Source organism: Phocoena phocoena, chromosome 3 (genome assembly GCF_963924675.1).
Source record: "Phocoena phocoena chromosome 3, mPhoPho1.1, whole genome shotgun sequence".
Classification (NCBI taxonomy): domain Eukaryota; kingdom Metazoa; phylum Chordata; class Mammalia; order Artiodactyla; family Phocoenidae; genus Phocoena; species Phocoena phocoena.
Window position 1 is genome coordinate 160,614,303 of NC_089221.1, and position 18,871 is coordinate 160,633,173.

Here is an 18,871-nt window from a genome sequence, read left to right on the forward strand (position 1 = left end):
ACTGACGGCAGGTTGAATGATGTATACCCTCCATCCTGTTTCCAAAAGAATTTCAAGTGACTTAAGTGTGTATAAAATAAGCATGGGAAACAGGAACAGAAGACAAAAGAAAATGAGCATGGTGGCACAAAATAGAATCAAGACTGAGACCAAAGGCATTGAGGACCTCAGTGACCTAGAAACCTGCTACAGTTGAGTTTCAAGTGCGGCTCTTTCCAGCATCCAGTGAGAAGAAGGAGCCTCAGCAGTTTTTCCATCCACAGTTTTGGGAACCAACCTTTGCTTGCAAGATGTACCTCAATCTTAAGTCAGCTAAGATCAGGCAAGGATTTCATTGATAAATAGAATCAGGGGTCCCCAAGATCATCTTCAGGTCTGATGATTTTTTAGGGCTCACAGAACTCAGAAGAGCTGTTACATTCACAGTTACAGTTTATTGCAGCAAAAGGGTACAGATTAAAATCAGCAAAAGGAAGAGGCACACGGGGCAGAGTCCAGGAGAGACCAAGCACGAGCTTGTCCTCCTCCAGTGGAGTCTTGCAAGCAGTGCTTACTTACCCAGCAATGATGTATGACACCATCCATGGCATACTGCCAACCGGGAAATCTCACCCCAGCCTTGGCGTCCGGGCTTTTTACTGGTAGATGGTCATGTAGACAAGGCTGATCCTTGCACAGCTAACTTTAATCACCAGCCCCACCCCTGAGGTCAAGCTGATACTGCATGTCCCAAAGCTCCCACCATACATCACGCTCTGAGCATAGACCACGCAGTGTGGCCCAAGGCCTCAGGGTAACAAAGATACTCCTTTTAGGCAGGACATTCCAAGGGCTCAGAGGTCACCTTCCAGGAGCCAGACTAGGACCAAACCTTTCATGTGCAGGGTGTGGACGACGCAGGCCTGCTGAGCTCATCCTTTACTGCATAAGAGTATAATGCAAATATCCTTGGAGAGCAGATATTTTGGTGCATTTCTTCAGTTTCCCACACACGTTTCATCCATAACATCCTTCCATGTGAGGCTATCATTCAAGCAGAATTCAATAAAAGTAGTTCCACAGGGAGCATGGAGAGACATAAGGCATACTCAGCCCCCAACCCTCAGTGACCTGACTTGATCCAGGGATTGTCTTGAGGCTAAACTGAGATGTCACATGTGAGGTGCACAGCAGAGAGCCTCATACCATAACTCCTCAGTGAGAGAGTTAACCTTGTAATAACAGTAGTTAATACTTGGGTATTTACAGTGTGTTGGAACCCATCCTAAACAGTTAACATGTGTTAATTCCTTTATACCCCAATAGCCCTGGGAGGTAAGCACTTTTATTATTCTCATTTATAGATGAGGAAACTGAGGCACAGAGAAGTTAGGTAACTTGCTTGAGGTCACACAGCTGTAAGTGGAGGGGCTGGGATTTGAATTCATAGTCAGGCTTGACTCTGCAGCCTCAAATAAGATGCTGAATGTTTGTTTATTTACCGACAATGTTTTATTTCTGAACCTCTGGAAGAATTGATGGCTTGCCTATCTTGTCAGCAATAACTCCTGGGAAAGCACAGGGTATCCACTTGAATGAGATCATGCTAACACAGCACCCACACCGAGACCTGAGCTGTCGGTGCCAATGGAAATGCGTGACTTAGCAGGCCATCTGTGGTGTTCCAGACACAGAGATCTTTTTATAAAGTAAGGGGGCGGCTTCCTTCCCACTCAAAAAAACAATAAACACACAAACAGCTGAGTTTCTCTGCCAGCTGCTGCGGTGTGTCCCATGGTGCATTTACTGGCTGAGCAGAAGCAGGGCCTGCACTCTCTCCTGTATGGGGCCTGGAAGGCCGTGCATAATCTGGCCTTCACCCACCTCCCTGTGCTGCTAGGGGTCCTCTCAACAAAACGTTCACTCACACAGTATTTGGAACACAAGAGGACAAGTCCCCTTGGGTAGGGTTGCCAGATAAAATACAGAACACTCAGTTAAATTTCAGGTAAACAACAAATCAAGTTTTTAGTATAAGTATATCCCACATAACATTGTGGGATATACTCATGAAAATTTCACTGTTCCTCTGAAATTCCAATTTAACTGGGTGTCCTGTTGTTGTTGCAGTTGTTGTTTTGCTAAATCTGGCACCCCTTCCTCTCACTCACTTCCCCTTCCTTCACTCTTCTACAGCTGCACTGGCCTCCATGCTGGTCTTCAAACACACCAGGCCTTTCCTACCTCCTGGTTGTCCCATGCTAGTCCCATTATTCCAGTGCCTGCCACTTCCTCATCTCTCTAACCTCAAAATAAATGTACTGTCACAAATTACCATACAAACCTGGTGGCTTAAAACAACAAGAATTTCTTCACTCACTGTTCTAGGGGCCAGAAGCCTGAAAGCAAGGCATTGGCAGGACTGGCTCCCTCCAGAGTCTTCAGAGAAGTACTTTTTTTTTTTTTAACGTCTTTATTGGAGTATAATTGCTTTACAATGTTGTGTTAGTTTCTGCTTTATAACAAAATGAATCAGGGCTTCCCTGGTGGCACAGTGGTTGACAGTCCGCCTGCCGATGCAGGGGACACGGGTTCGTGCCCCAGTCCGAGAGGATCCCACATGCCGCGGAGCGGCTGGGCCCGTGAGCCATGGCCGCTGAGCCTGCGCGTCCGGAGCCTGTGCTCCGCAACGGGAGAGGCCACAACAGTGAGAGGCCCGCGTACCGCAAAAAAAACCAAAAAAACAAAAAAGCGTGAATCAGCTATACATATACATATATCTCCATATCTCCTTCCTCTTGAGTCTCCCTCTCACCCCCCCATCCCACTCCTCTAGGTGGTCACAGAGCACTGAGCTGATCTCCCTGTGCTATGTGGCTGCTTCCCACTAGCTATCTATTTTACATGTGGTAGTGTATATATGTCCATGTCACTCTCTTACTTCATCCCAGCTTAACTTTCCCCCTCCCTGTGTCCTCAAGCCCATTCTCTACATCTGCATCTTTATTCCTGTCCTGCCTCTAGGTTCTTCAGAACCATTTTTTTTTAGATTCCATGTATATGTGTTAGCATACAGTATTTATTTTTCTCTTTCTGACTTACTTCACTCTGTATGACAGTCTCTAGGTCCATCCACCTCACTACATATAACTCAATTTCATTTCTTTTTATGGCTGAGTAATATTGCATTGTATATAGGTGCCACATCTTCTTTATCCATTCATCTGTCAATGGACACCTACATTGCTTCCATGTCCTGGCTATTGTAAATAGAGCTGCAACGAACATTGTGGTACATGACTCTTTTTGAATTATGGTTTCCTCAGGGTATATGCCCAGTAGTGGGATTGCTGGGTCCTATGGTAGTTCTATTTTTAGTTTTTTAAGGAACCTCCGTACTGTTCTCCATAGTGGCTGTATCAACTTACATTCTCACCAACAGTGCAAGAGGGTTCCCTTTTCTCCACACCCTCTCTAGCATTTATTGTTTGTAGATTTTTTGATGATGGCCATTCTGACTGGTGTGAGGTGATATCTCATTGTAGTTTTGATTTGCATTTCTCTAATGATTACTGATGTTGAGCATCCTTTCATGTGTTTGTTAGCGATCTGTATATCTTCTTCGGAGAAATGTCTATTGAGGTCTTCAGCCCGTTTTTGGATTGGGCTGTTTGTTCTTTTGATATTGAGCTGCATGAGCTGCTTGTATATTTTGGAGATTAATCCTTTGCCAGTTGCTACATTTGCAAATATTTTCTCCCATTCTGAGGGTTGTCTTTTCATCTTGTTTATGGTTTCCTTTGCTGTGCAAAAGCTTTTAAGTTTCATTAGGTCCCATTTGTTTATTTTTGTTTTTATTTCCATTTCTCTAGGAGGTGGGTCAAAAAGGATCTTGCTGTGATTTATGTCATAGAGCATTCTGCCTAAGTCTTCCTCTAAGAGTTTTACAGTGTCTGGCGTTACATTTAGGTCTTTAATCCATTTTGAGTTTATTTTTGTGTATGGTGTTAGGGAGTGTTCTAATTTCATTCTTTTACATGTAGCTGTCCAGTTTTCCCAACACCACTTACTGAAGAGGCTGTCTTTTCTTCATTGTATATTCTTGCCTCCTTTATCAAAAATAAGGTGACCATATGTGCATGGGTTTATCTCTGAGCTTTCTATCCTGTTCCATTGATCTATATTTCTGTTTTTGTGCCAGTACCATACTGTCTTGATTACTGTAGCTTTGTAGTATAGTCTGAAGTCCGGGAGCCTGATTCCTCCAGCTCCGTTTTTCTTTCTCAAGATTGCTTTGGCTATTCGGGGTCTTTTGTGTTTCCATACAAATTGTGAAATTTTTTATTTTAGTTCTGTGGAAAATGCCATTGGTGGTTTGATAGGGATTGCATTGAATCTGTAGATTGCTTTGGGTAGTATCGTCATTTTCACAATGTTGATTCTTCCAATCCAGAAACATGGTATATCTCTCCATCTGTTTGTATCATTTTTAATTTCTTTCATCAGTGTCTTAGAGGTTTCTGCATACAGGTCTTTTGTCTCCCTAGGTAGGTTTATTCTTAGGTATTTTATTCTTTTTATTGCAGTGGTAAGTGGGAGTGTTTCCTTAATTTCTCTTTCAAATTTTTCCTCATTAGTGTATAGGAATGCATTCATTTTGTGCATTCATTTTGTATCCCGCTACTCTACCAAATTCATTGATTAGCTCTAATAGTTTTCTGGTAGCATCTTTATGATCCTCTATGTATAGTATCATGTCATCTGCAAATAGTGACAGCTTTACTTCTTCTTTTCCAATTTGGATTCCTTTTATTTCTTTTCTTCTCTGATTGCTGTGGCTAAAACTTCCAAAACTATGTTGAGTAATAGTGGTGAGAGTGGACAACCTTGTCTTGTTCCTGATCTTAGAGGAAATGGTTTCAGTTTTTCACCACTGAGAACGATGTTGGCTGTGGGTTTGTCATATACGGCCTTTATTACGTTGAGTTAAGTTCCCTCTATGCCTACTTTCTGGAGGATTTTTATCATAAATGCATGTTGAATTTTGTTGAAACCTTTTTCCGCATCTATTGAGATATTCATATGGTTTTTCTCCTTCAAGTTTTTAATATGGTGTATCACGTTGATTGATTTGCATATATTAAAGAATCCTTGCATTCCTGGGATAAACCTCACTTAATCATGGTGTATGATCCTTTTAATGTGCTGTTGGATTCTGTTTGCTAGTATTTTGTTGAGGATTTTTGCATCTACGTTCATCAGGGATATTGGCTTGTAGTTTTCTTTCTTTGTGACATCTTGTCTGGTTTTGGTATCAGGGTGATGGTTGCCTTGTAGAATGAGTTTGGGAGTGTTCCTCCCTCTGCTATATTTTGGAAGGGTTTGAGAAGGATAGGTGTTAGCTCTTCTTTAAATGTTTGATAGAATTCTCCTGTGAAGCCATCTGGTCCTGGACTTTTGTTTGTAGGAAGATTTTTAATCACAGTCTCAATTTCAGTGCTTGTGATTGGTCTGTTTATATTTTCTATTTCTTCCTGGTTCAGTCTTGGAAGGTTGTGCTTTTCTAAGAATTTGTCCATTCCTTCCAGGTTGTCCATTTTATTGGCATATAGTTGCTTGTAGTAATCTCTCATGATCCTGTGTATTTCTGCAGTCAGTTGTTATTTCTCCTTTTTCATTTCTAATTCTGTTGATTGGAGTCTTCTCCCTTTTTTCCTTGATGAGTCTGGCTAACAGTTTATCAATTTTGTTTATCTTCTCAAAGAACAGCTTTTAGTTTTATTGATCTTTGCTATCATTTCCTTCATTTCTTTTTCATTTATTTCTGATGTGATCTTTATGATTTCTTTCCTTCTGCTAACTTTGGGATTTTTTTGTTCTTCTTTCTCTAATTGCTTTAGGTGTAAGGTTAGGTTGTTTATTTGAGATGTTTCTTGTTTCTTGAGGTAGGATTGTATTGCTATAAACTTCCCTCTTAGAACTGCTTTTGCTGTTTCACATAGGTTTTGGGTCATCGTGTTTTCATTGTCATTGGTCTCTAGGTATTTTTTGGTTTCCTCTTTGATTTCTTCAGTGGCCTCTTGGTTATTAAGTAGTGTATTGTTTGGCCTCCATGTGTTTGTATTTTTTACAGATTTTTTTTCCTGTAATTGATATCTAGTCTCATAGCATTGTGGTCAGAAAAGATACTTGATACGATTTCAATTTTCTTAAATTTACCAAGGCTTGATTTGTGACCCAAGATATGATCTATCCTGGAGAATGTTCCATAAGCACTTGAGAAGAAAGTGTATTCTGTTGTTTTTGGATGGAATGTCCTATAAATATCAATTAAGTCCATCTTGTTTAATGTATCATTTAAAGCTTGTTTCCTTATTTATTTTCATTTTGGATGATCTGTCCATTGGTGAAAGTGGGGTGCTAAAGTCCTCTACTATGATTGTGTTACTGTTGATTTCCCCTTTTATGGCTGTTAGTATTTGCCTTATGTATTGAGTTGCTCCTATGTTGGGTGCATAAATATTTACAATTGTTATATCTTCTTCTTGGATCGATCCCTTGATCATTATGTAGTGTCCTTCTTTGTCTCTTGTAATAGTATTTATTTTAAAGTCTATTTTGTCTGATATGAGAATTGCTACTCCAGCTTTCTTTTGATTTCCATTTGCATGGGATATCTTTTCCATCCCCACACTTTCAGTCTGTATGTGTCCCTAGGTCTGAGGAGGGTCTCTTGTAGACAGCATATATACAGGTCTTGTTGTTGTATTCATTCATCCAGTCTGTGTCTTTTGGTAGGAACATTTAATCCATTTACATTTAAGGTAATTATCGATATGTATGTTCCTATTACCATTTTCTTAATTGTTTGGGGTTTGCTATTGGAGGTCTTTTCCTTCTCTTGTGTTTCCTGCCTAGAGAAGTTCCTTTAGCATTTGTTGTAAAGCTGTTTTTGTGGTGCTGAATTCTCTTAGCTTTTGCTTGTCTGTAAATGTTTTAATCTCTCCTTTGAATCTGAATGAGATCCTTACTGGGTAGAGTAATTTTGGTTGTAGGTTTTTCGCTTTCATCACTTTAATTATGTCCTGCCATTCCCTCTTGGCTTGCAGAGTTTCTGCTGAAAGATCAGCTGCTGACTTTATGGTGATTGCCTTGTATGTTATTTATTGTTTTTCCCTTGCTGCTTTTAATATTTTTTCATTGTATTCAATTTTTGATAGTTTTATTAATATGTGTCTTGGCGTGTTTCTCCTTGGATTTATCCTGTATGGGACTTTCTGTGCTTCCTGGACTTGATTGACTATTTCCTTTCCCATATTAGGGAAATTTTCAACTATAATGTCTTCAAATATTTTCTCAGTCCCTTTCTTTTTCTCTTCTTCTTCTGGGACCCTTATAATTTGAATGTTGGTGCGTTTAATGTTGTCCCAGAGGTCTCTGAGACTGTCCTCAATTCTTTTAATTCTTTATTCTGCTCTGCAGTAGTTATTTCCACTATTTTATCTTCCAGGTCACTTATCCGTTCTTCTGCCTCAGTTATTCTGCTACTGATTCCTTCTAGAGAATTTTAAATTTCATTTATTGTGTTGTTCATCATTGTTTGTTTGCTCTTTAGTTCTTCTAGGTCCTTGTTAAACGTTTCTTGTATTTTCTCCATTCTAGTTCCAAGATTTGGGATTATCTTTACTGTCAATTACTCTGAATTCTTTTTCAGGTACACGGCCTGTTTCCTCTTCATGTGTTTGGTCTGGTGGGTTTTTACCTTGCTCCTTCATCTTCTGTGTGTTTCTCTGACTTCTCATTTTGCTTTACTTACTGTGTTTGGGTCTCCTTTTCGCAGGCTACAGGTTTGTAGTTCCTGTTGTTTTTGGTGTCTGCCCCCAGCGGTTAAGGTTGGTTCAGTGGGTTGTGTAGGCTTCCTGGTGGAGGGGACTGGTGCCTGTGTTCTGGTGGATGAGGCTGGATCTTGTCTTTCTGGTGGGTGGGACCGCGTCTGGTGGTGTGTTTTGCAGTGTCTGTGACCTTATGATGATTTTAGGCAGCCTCTCTGCTAACGTGTGGGGTTGTGTTCCTGTCTTGCTAGTTGTTTGGCATAAGGTGTCCAGCACTGTAGCTTGCTGGTTGTTGAGTGGAGCTGGGTCTTAGCATTGAGATGGAGATCTCTGAGAGAGCTTTCACCATTTGATATTACGTGGAGCTGGGAGGTCTCTGGTGGGCCAATGTCCTGAACTCGGCTCTCCCACCTCAGTGGCACAGGCCTGACACCCAGCCGGAGCAGCAAGACCCTGTCAGTCACACGGCTTTTGGGAAGTCTGGGGTCTTCTGCCAGCATTCAGTAGCTGTTCTGTAGGAGTTGTTCCACTTGTAGATGTATTTCTGATGTATTTGTGGGGAGGAAGGTGATCTCCACATCTTACTCCTCTGCCATCTTGAAGGTCCCTCTCTGCTTCACTTTGACAGTTTTGCGCACTACTGGTGGGTAATAAGATTGCTTATGCAAAAACCTTGGAATTCTTACAGAGTTGCCAAGAAGGTTAAACTAGATAATGCACCTAGTATAAGCCCAGCATGAAGAGGCACTCGATAACACCCAGCTTCATCCTCATTGGCTGCTTTCAGTTGGCAGGATAGGAAGACATAGGGCTGCTTGAAGATTAGATGAGCCAAGTAGCTGCCCAACATCACACGTCCTGTAAGTAATGTCCAGCTGTGATATCAAGCCAGCCATGTGGCTCCAGCATCCATCAGCATTTCTGAACCACTCTGTTGTGCTGCCACTTGTTCTTTTCTTTGTGCTTGGTCTAGTTCCGCTTGCTCAGAGGGTGCCGCATGCAGAGTCCTTGCACCCAACACTTAAGACTGGAGTTCCTAGTGTGAAACATCAGCACCAACACCTGGATTCAAGATGATGGTGGCGGGTCGTGTGCCAGAAGTACCTTTTTTTTTCTTTCCTGCCTCTTCCAGCTTCTGCCAGGATTTTTTGGCTTGTGGCCACGTCCTCCAGTCTCTGCCTCCGTCTTCACGTTGCCTTCTCCACTCTATGTGTTTCTATGTCCTTTTTTCTCATGGCATCCAGTCCCTGACTTCATTGCCCTTTTCACAAACTGTAATCATTTTATTTTCCTTCCTTCCTCCTGCCCTCCCACCCTTCCTTCCATCTTCAAAACATATTACTCTGTGCCCAGCTTTGTGGTGGGTTCTGGGAGACCAGAAGCCACCCAAACAGGCAGAACCTGCCCTCTCATAGTCTTGTGATAATAAATAACTTTACTGGGCTTCCCTGGTGGCACAGTGACTAAGAATCCACCTGCCAAGCAGGGGACACGGGTTTGATCCCTTGTCCAGTAAGATCCTACATGACATGGAGCAACTAAGCCCGTGTGCCACAACTACTGACCCTGTTCTCTAGAGCCCGTGAGCCACAACTACTTGAGCCCGTGTGCTGTAACTACTGAAGCCCACGTGCCTAGAGCCCATGCTCCACAACAAGAGAAGCCACCGCAATGAGAAGCCTGCACACTGCAATGAATAGTAGCCCTCGCTCACTAAAACTATAGAAGGCCCTTGTGCAGCAACGAAGACCCAATGGAACCGAAAATAAATAAATAAAGTAAATTTTAAAAAATAACTTCACTGTTTTCTGAGAGATTATTGATCACTGTTGTGCCCCCATCCCCCCAACTGTAGGTGCTGTGAGGATGGGGGCCTTGCCTATCTTTTTCACCCCTGTATTCTTTCCACCTGCACGTAGTAGGTGCTCCAAAACAATCTTTGTTGATTGAATTGAATTACTCTCAAGCTCCTCAAGGAGTGAAACATGTAATCCCTGTCTTTGCCGTTTTAGGTTTTGGAAGATCCATCCGGATATTCTCGGCAGACTCACAGGGGTTTCATCGATTCATGGTCACCGACCTTGAACATGAAGACATGGTGGAGATGGCCATTTCTGGTCCTGAAAACAATCTGATTGTCACTGGGTCCCAGGATGCACTCATTCAGGTAAGGGGGAGATGCATGTCCCATCATCCTCACCTCCACCTCCGGAATAGAAAGTATGATTCTTTAGGGATCTTTTGGCTTCAAAATACAGAAACCTGTAAAAACGAGTGTGGGCAAAACAGAGCAGGTCATTGGGCCAGATATGGGGGTGTCTCCTGGGACCCAGAGACAGACCTGAGGGGAATTACCAAAATATTCAATGAAGGTTATAGCATTCCCACTAAACTTGAAATACTGGGAAGATTTTGGCCTTCAGAGTGGAGCAGGGATATGTAGAGGGGAGGAAAATTCCTGTTAAGCTCAAAGTTCTCCAAGCTAGGGAGAAAAGCATGTGATAATTTTCCAACATTCTGGTCTTAGGACCTCTTTAGATTTTTAAAAATTATTGAGAATCCTCAAGGAGCTTTCATTTATCTGGGTTATATCAATATGATTCATATATTTTTTAACAAATTATCTATTTTGGAATGGTTTTAGGATTTACAGAAGAGTTGCAAACAGAGCACAGAGGGCATATATATATAGATAGATAGATAGATATAGATATAGATATATAGAATAGATATAGATATAGATATCTACTCTTTATCCAGCTGCCCCCAATGTTAACATCTCATATCACATTGATCCCATTACCAAAACCAAGAAATTCACGTTGGGACAGTATTATTAACTCATCTACAGGCTTTGATTCTATTTCACTAGTTTTCCCCCAAATGCCATTTTCCAAATCCTGTCTTGCATTTAGTATCTATTGATAATTGCCATATTACAATTTTTATTTTACTTTTTTATTTTTATAAATTTATTTATTTATTTATTTTTGGCTGCATTGGTTCTTCATTGCTGTGCGCAGGCTTTCTCTAGTTGCGGTGAGCGGGGGCTACTCTTCATTGCAGTGCGTGGGCTTCTCATTGTGGTGGCTTCTCTTGCCGCAGAACATGGGCTCTAGGCATGCGGGCTTCAATAGTTGCGTTACACAGGCTCAGTAGTTGTGGCACATGGACTTAGTTGCTCCTGGTATGTGGGATCTTTCTGGACCAAGGATCAAACCTGTGTCCCCTGAATTGGCAGGCAGATTCTTAACCACTGCGCCACCAGGGAAGTCCCATATTACAATTTTTAAATGACAAAATCTAAAAATACTTCTGCATTAATTCATTAACATAACATGTCAACATAATAAATACTCTTATGAAAAAACGTATGTTTTCTGAAAACAACAAAAAAGTCGTGAGAAGGGTGTCATCGTTTCAACATTTTGGCATGCCTCTTTCTTGTCTGGCTTACTAGAAGAAGTGTCATATTTGATTCTGCATTCTCCTATCTGTTGTGATAAACATGTCCCATAGCTTCTGGAAGACTCCACTGGTTACTTATGAGAGTAAGAGGGTGGAAGAAGGCAAGTGACTTCTTAAATTATTGTGAAAATAATTCTGCTTTTGCAGAACTCCCTGAAAACCCTCTTTTGCAGAACCACCCAGCGGGGTACCTTCCAGGGTTTCCCTGGAACACACTTTGAGAACTGCTATGGTAGCTGATTAGTGAGATGTAAGGAAGTTTGACGGGGTGAGGAGATGTGAAGGCCCTCGAGCTAGAGCCTAAAAGTTTACTTTAGGTGGACAGATGAACTTAAGCCTGCTTCTGAGCTACGGCAGCATAAGAAGTCAGCTCTGCCCCTCTGCTTCCGTCCTCAGGTGTGGAGTCTATCAGAGCAGTGGAGTCTGGAAGACGTCTTGGAAGGCATTGGGGCCCCCGTGAGCCTGCTGACTCGGGGTGGGCCGTTGGTGGCATCTGCTTCCCATTGGTCCTCATCTTTAAAGTCTGGGATCTCACCCATGCTCAGAAGCCAAGGACCTCTACCTCATTTCTAGACCGCACTGGCCTCACTGCAGTGTCACACATTGGAAGCTATGTTTACTTCCCTAAAATTGGGGACAAAACCAAAGTCACCATTTGAGACCTGGCAGAAGGTTTGTAAGATATAAGCACAGTCATTTGTGTGGGTAAGAACTGAAGCCCCTGTCTAGGTCTGTTTGGGCTCTTATAACAAAACACCATCAATGGAGAGGGGGGCAGATTAAACAGCAGACACTTATTTCTCATGGTTCTAGAGGCTGGAAAGTCTGAGATCAAGGCACTGGCAGATTGGTGTCTGTTGAGATCCCACTTCCTGGTTCGCAGACGGACACATTCTCATTGCATCCTCACATGGCAGAGAGCAGAGAAAGAAGCAAGCTCTCATGTCTCCTCTGATAAGAGCACCAATCCCATTCACGGGGGCTCCACCCTCATGATCTAATCACCTTCCAAAGGCCCCACCTCCTAATACCATCACATTCTGGGTTAGGACTTCAACATGAATTTTGGGATGGGACACAAACATTCAGTCCACGACACCCCACTCCAGTTAGGTTAAAAGTGGCTAATAGAAAACAGGACCTGATTTTATAAATTTCCAGCATATAGTAATCGATTATCTGGTGGTCAATTCCTGTTTCAGTTGAGGCTTCCCTGGAGGTAGGGCTCCTGATGGGGATATTTGCACAAATAGTGTATAGAGGGGAGCTCCCAGGAGGGAGAAAGGAAGCTGGGCAGGGGCAGGACTGAGCATGGAGGTGGGCTCAGCCTGACCCCATGAGGAGCCCTGGACTGTGAACTGTACTTCACAGTTGTCCCATCTTGAAGCAAGGGGGCCGGCCTTTTCACTCCCATATCAGGCTGTCCTTGGCCTGGTGCAATCCTGGGTGGTGGGCACAGCCCCCAGGCATTTCCAAATGAGGTGCTTCCTTCAATCAATGGCTCTAGGAGGCCTCGGATCTGGGTGAACTGACCGGTAAAGGGGGTCTGGGCATGTCACCAATAGTATCTGCTCAATCCCCACTGGGTGGGTGGAGGTGTAGAAATTCCTCATTAATGATAAAATAATACGAGAAAAGAAATTTGCTCTCAGGTTCATGTCTGGATTTGACAGACATTTGTTTAGCACTAGCCTCGCGGCTGAGCTCTGGGAGTTAGCAGTGAACAAGACAGATGAGGTTACAAATTTTGAGGTGCTTGCCTGCTAGTTATGGGGCAGAGCAAGATGCAAAGAAATAGAGCAGGGTGGAGGGCGATGAGACAGGAGTCAGCAAACTACAGACCAAGGGCCAAATCTAGACACACCCATTTGTTTACATAGTATTTTGGGCTGCTTTGGGGGCTACACCAGCAAGGTTAAGGGGTTACAGCAGAGAGTATACAGCCTACAAGGTAAAAATATTACTCTCCTGTCCCTTACAGAAGTTGGTAAAAGGAAACATTTGGGATGAGAGATCACGTGAGGCCATGAACACCAGGGAAAGGCATGTACATTTGTTCTGTTCTGAGGGGAGTGAGAAGTCTTCGGAGGGTGTTAGGCAAGGCAGTGAGATGCTGCAATTTTCATTTTTTAAAGCTTGGATGATTGGCAGGCAAGAGTGGAAGCAGGGAAACTGGCAGTAGCCAAGTTGAAGAGGATGGGTAATGTAAGCATTTTTTAAAATCCTTAAAATTTGGAACCGGCACCCCTGTGATCTGGTCTTGATCCAGTCTTCTTCCCATGGCAGGCGGGAAGCAAGATGCCCTGGACACCTCTAATGAGGTCAGGTGTCTGGAGGTCGCTGAGCAGGCCAATCTCCTTTTCACCGGCCTCGTTTTGGGGATCGTCCTGGTGTTCCCACTGAATTCCAGACAGGATGTGATGTGCATCCCTCCTCCAGAAGCCCAGAAAGCCGTCAACTGCATGGCCCTTAGTAAGGACGAGGGACACCTGGCCATCGCCTATGACAACATTGTCCTGGTGCTGGACACCAGCCCCGGGGACCCTTGACCAGTCATCGACAGGCCAACCTACAGCTTCTATAGCCAGCTGCCTGACACCATAGCAAGCGTCGCTGTTCTGACTACCGCGTGATCTATGGCATGACCAAAAGAGACCTCTTCCTTTATGAATGTGAGAATTCCAAGGTGTTCCTTCTGGAGGCCCACGGGAGCCAAGTCACCTGTGTGAAGGTCAGCCACAAAGAGCAGCTGGCAGTCAGTGGGTCCGAGGAAGCCCTGCTGTGTCTCTGGGACCTTCAGGCATGCAAGTGGAAATTTGAGATGAGCTACACGGTGAGTAGCCCATCCCCACCACGTACACACTAGGTTCTGGCATTAGAAAACTGATGACACATTTATTAAGTGCATGCCAGGTGCCACCAACCAGGGTCGGGGCTATGGTGAGTCAAGTGAGAAGTCCTCGCCTCTAGAACATGGTTTAAGGGGGTGCCAAAATCCTTGGCCATCCAGAGAGATATTTTAGTGCAGTGTTTAAAAAAATCAAAATAAATGCAAAAATCCACAAAGAACAAAATATCAATATTTAAAATAAAGACAGGATCAAATCCTGCACTGGCACAGCCCTGCCTCACTCTTCTCACCCTAATCCTGACTGGCCTTTCTTTCACCCAAATGTTTTGATTGTACAACCTATGCCGGGCTCTTTCTAGTGCCGAGGAAGTAGCTGTGACCAGGGCAGACAGTGTCCCACCTCTTGGAGGCACATTCTAGTAGGGGAGACACTGTGAGCTCTGGGAAGGCAGGATTTTTGTGTGTTTTGTTCACTTAGGTGGCCCCTGTCCCTAAGAGAGCTCTTGACCACTAAATGTCTGTGAAATAAAAACAAAGCAGCAGGGCTTCCCTGGTGGCACAGTGGTTGAGAGTCCACCTGCCGATGCAGGGGATACGGGTTCGTGCCCCCGTCTGGGAGGATCCCACATGCCGCGGAGCAGCTGGGCCCGTGAGCCATGGCCGCTGAGCCTGCGCGTCCGGAGCCTGTGCTCCGCAGTGGGAGAGGCCACAGCAGTGGGAGGCCCGCGTACCGCCAAAACAAAAACAAAAACAAAGCAGGAAATACATGATGGTTGGGGTGCAGCAAGAGCTTTGAAGAAAAATAGGGCAAGATAAAGAGAGGTAGAGATGGGCAAGGGCTGCTATTTAAGAAGGTCAGATAAGTCTTGTGGAACAGCATTCTAGGCAGAAGGAACAGCAACTGTGAAGGCTCTGAAAAGGGAAACTGGTGACTTCTTTTCGTACAAAATGTCTAAGACAGTTTGCACTGTCCATCTCGTAAGGGGTTATAATTTTTGTATCAATATGATTAAGAGCTGTATTATATATTTACAAATTCACATTATGTAATTATGCAAAATATACATATTAAAATATCATTCTATAATTTAATCCTCACAACAATCTTGTAAGGTTGTTGCTATTATTCCAGTTTCTCAGATGGAGAACAAAGATTATACCTTAGGTTGCAAGATATAAAAATTGTTAATAAACTAAGGGAGACGATCTTGTAACTAAGAGAACAGAATATGTGTAGTTTTGTCTTAAAAAGCCTTCATCCCACTTGACATTTATTTTTATGAAGCCACTATAAGGCTCAGATGTAAGTAATCTTTTGCCTCGTTGAGATGGGAAATGTTACCACAGCAGTTAAATACACCTAGCTTTTTGGTTTTTTTAAAAAAATAAAACTTAATTTGGAATGATTTTTTTCTGAGATTTTTTTTTTATGGGGACCATTTTTTAAAGTCTTTATCAAATTTGTTACAACATTGCTTCTGTTACATGTCTTGGTTTCTTGGCTGCAAGGCATGTAGGACCTTAGCTCCCCAAGCAGGGATCGAACCCACACCCCCCGCATTGGAAGGTGAAATCCCAACCACTGGACCACCAGGAAAGTCCCTGGAATGATTTTAGATTTACAGATTAAGTTGTGAAGATAGTGCAAATGTTCCCATTTACCTACCCCTCACCCAGCTTCCCCTGATATTAACATCTTATGCAACTAGAGTACCTTTGTCAAAACTAAGAAAGTAACATGGGAAAAATATCATTAGCTATCAACTTTATTGGGATCATATGTTTTTCAGTGAATTCTCTTTTTCTGTTCTAGGATCCCAAATTGCATTTAGCATATAGCTTTTAATTAAATACAATTGGAGCTAATACTTGTATAACCAAGGTCATTTAAGAAATTAAACCCTATAATTCCCATTCTCCAGTGCAAAATGTCACTAATCCTCTCAATCCAATCTCTTTGAAGACGTGTTTTGGTCCTGGGAATATCGATGCTACCCATCTTTCCAGGTTTTAACTTGATCCATCTCTCAAAAGGTGCCTATAAGTCTGGCTTCCCATACGAGTGCCTTGAGGCTGCACTCCTAGGTGTCTTTCAGTCTGAAATCAAGATCACATTACCTTTTTCAGCAGAGTTCTTACTGTAGAGGAGTCCAATGTGCTTGCTTCTCCAAGGATGACAAGTACGTCTACGCAGGCTTGAAAGATCGCTCCCTAATCGTCTGGAGTGTGCTGGATGGTGAGTCATTTTGCTTTGCAGGTAGGACTGAGCTTAGATCTGGAAATGAAATGACTCTGTTCTGGATCCTGGCCATTAGAGGGCCCCACTCCAGCCTCCCCTAGCTGGGTCCCTCTGCTTAGAGAAGTATCTGCAGGCTCAGGGGACAGACCCAATGGGAGCTTACCTCCTCCTCTAGACCCATGCTCTGGGTACCTAGAACTCCAGAACACCCTCCCCACCTGCCCAGGAGCCCTCTTTAGGGCCTGTGCAGGCCTCTTCCCCAGCTCTATCTTTCTGAAAGTAGGCTGTGCCTCTTGTGTATACACCCCCAGACTTGGAGGGTGGTCTTGGAGTGGTGTGCATGGAGTCTGGAAGTGTGAGCTAGGTTGGGGGGTTCACATGTATGTGTCTGAGACCTCTAGGGATATAAGATGGAGCTGGATGTGGGAAGAGAAGCGGGCAAGCCACAGACAGCTGGGCTCTCCCACACCATTACATTCTGGTATGTAACTGAGGAGCCCAAGAATCCTCAACCCAAACCTGATCTTCCAGGTGGTTCTGGAGGTACATCCATCAGCATAGAAGGATAGAACATGTTTCATTTAATAGTTTATTAGCTAGATTTGCAATGTTCACATGTTGTATCTTATAGGATGTTGACCTTCATTCATTCTCTTTCCTTAGACCCTGTAAATGTTTGGGGCATCTTAAGATCAACCACTTTGAAAACCTCACATCTCTCACTCTGTTCAATATTACACTAAGGACATAGTAACAGGAGTTAACATTTCTTGTGTCCTGGGTACTGTCACCATGCCATTTAATTCTCTCAATAGGCATCACCACTTTACAAAATTTGAGGCTCTGAGAGATGGGGTGGGCTGTGGTTTCAAGCTGGTCTGCCTGGTCCCCATGGTCACCTCTGTCACATTCTGCTGTAGAGAAAGGAACCCTTATGACACTGGCAGGGGTTTAGGAGCTATTGTTATCTCCATCTGACAAATGAAGAGCTGAAGTTCAGAGTGATTAAGGAACTTTCCCAAGGTCACAAAGCAAGTAAGTGGCTGAGTGAATATCAGGTAGAGTTGAATACACTGTAATCGAATACAGTATAACTGAAAACATTGTGATTGCATCATTATAATTGAATACATTATAATCTAATACATTGTAGTCTAATACAGAGTAACAAAGATGCCTGGCCAAAAGATGATGGCTCAGAAGGTGAGGTCTGTGGATTGTGGCCTTAAAAGCCCATCCGGTGCAGGTTCACAACATGTCTTCCCATTCCTCCTCCAATAATAATATTTACTGAATTCGCTCTGGCTGAAACTGATAGTTAGCACCTGACATGCATGACATCTTCAAATCTTCAGAATTCCCCTCAGCAGGTAGGCTCAGTTATTGTTCGCATATTGCAGATGAAGCAAGAGGGACTCTGAGAGGCTGGCTTTCATGCCTAAGCTAGTAAGGGGCATAGCAGAGATTTGACCCCGTGCAGCCAACTCTCAATGTGTGAGATTGGATCTCTGTGGCCACATTTTTATCAGTTGTACCCTCCCCTCCACTTCCCCCGACAGGCACACTGCTGGCCATCCAGTTTGTCCATGCCGTGGTGAACAGAATCATCCCAACCTCCAATGGCTTCATTGCCCCCACCACACATGGCTATCTCATCTGTGAACGTTTCCAGTGCCCTTCATCAAGAATCTCACAACAGGACTCTCTCAAGAACTTCAAAAAAGCAGTGTAGATGGTCAAATCCAGGCAGAGAGAAGAGCCGGTTGCTGCTGCAGGAGCAGGACTCAAGATCAGGGAGTGCCCAGGGAAACGAATCTAAATCAAACAAATGCTCACAAGTCTGCCTGCTAGTGTAAACCCCCTGTGTCTCCAGTGAGTTAGCCCCATTCAACCTGAAGCAAAAAGACTGTATGTGTTGATGTATATCTGGACCCAAAGCCTCCGATTATGTGACCCAGACCTTGCTTCCTACCACCTTTCAGTTTTTTTTCTCCTCCTTGTCAGCTTCATTTACAGACCCAACACCCCCAAGTTAGCAACATGACAGCAAAGTTCAGTAGAAAAGAGAGTTTCCCTTTTCCAACAGTTTGAACCAAAGTTCTGGTTCTAAGTCTATTAGCCCCAATTAACTCATACACCCATCCCGGAACACAAAGCTATCTCTGGGAAGAATGCAACACGCTGATTGGTGGGCCTGACCCCATGCCCATCCAGGCTGAGGATGGAGTCAACACCACCTAACCATGTAGACTGAGAAGGGGAGAGGCTATTCCCCAGGGAAACTAGGGGCTTGTAGCAGGTCAAGGGGGGATGGATGGATGTGAGACCAACTAAAACACAAATGTGGACCACAGAGCTTTATAGATTATAAAGCACCAGGTGCTATAGTCTGATCCTTACCACAGCCCATACGTTAGGGAGGGCAGGAGTTTCTGCATGCATTTCAGAGATGAAAAAACAGCCTAGCAGAGGTAGCTGTGATTTGCTCAAAATCATGAGCCC

The 18,871-nt window shown here is 43.5% G+C and overlaps 1 protein-coding gene across 1 annotated transcript in view; it reads left to right on the forward strand.

Annotated features, from left to right (window-relative positions):
• The window catches only part of NWD1 (NACHT and WD repeat domain containing 1), a 74,662-nt gene extending 56,437 nt beyond the window's left edge, over positions 1-18,225 (forward strand). The window contains 8 exon segments of the mRNA XM_065875086.1: positions 9,824-9,978; positions 11,676-11,790; positions 11,793-11,951; positions 13,566-13,895; positions 13,898-14,112; positions 16,261-16,366; positions 17,929-18,145; positions 18,147-18,225. Of these exon segments, the coding sequence (XP_065731158.1) occupies positions 9,824-9,978; positions 11,676-11,790; positions 11,793-11,951; positions 13,566-13,895; positions 13,898-14,112; positions 16,261-16,366; positions 17,929-18,145; positions 18,147-18,225 (1,376 nt within the window).
• Positions 18,226-18,871: the final 646 nt, after the last annotated feature.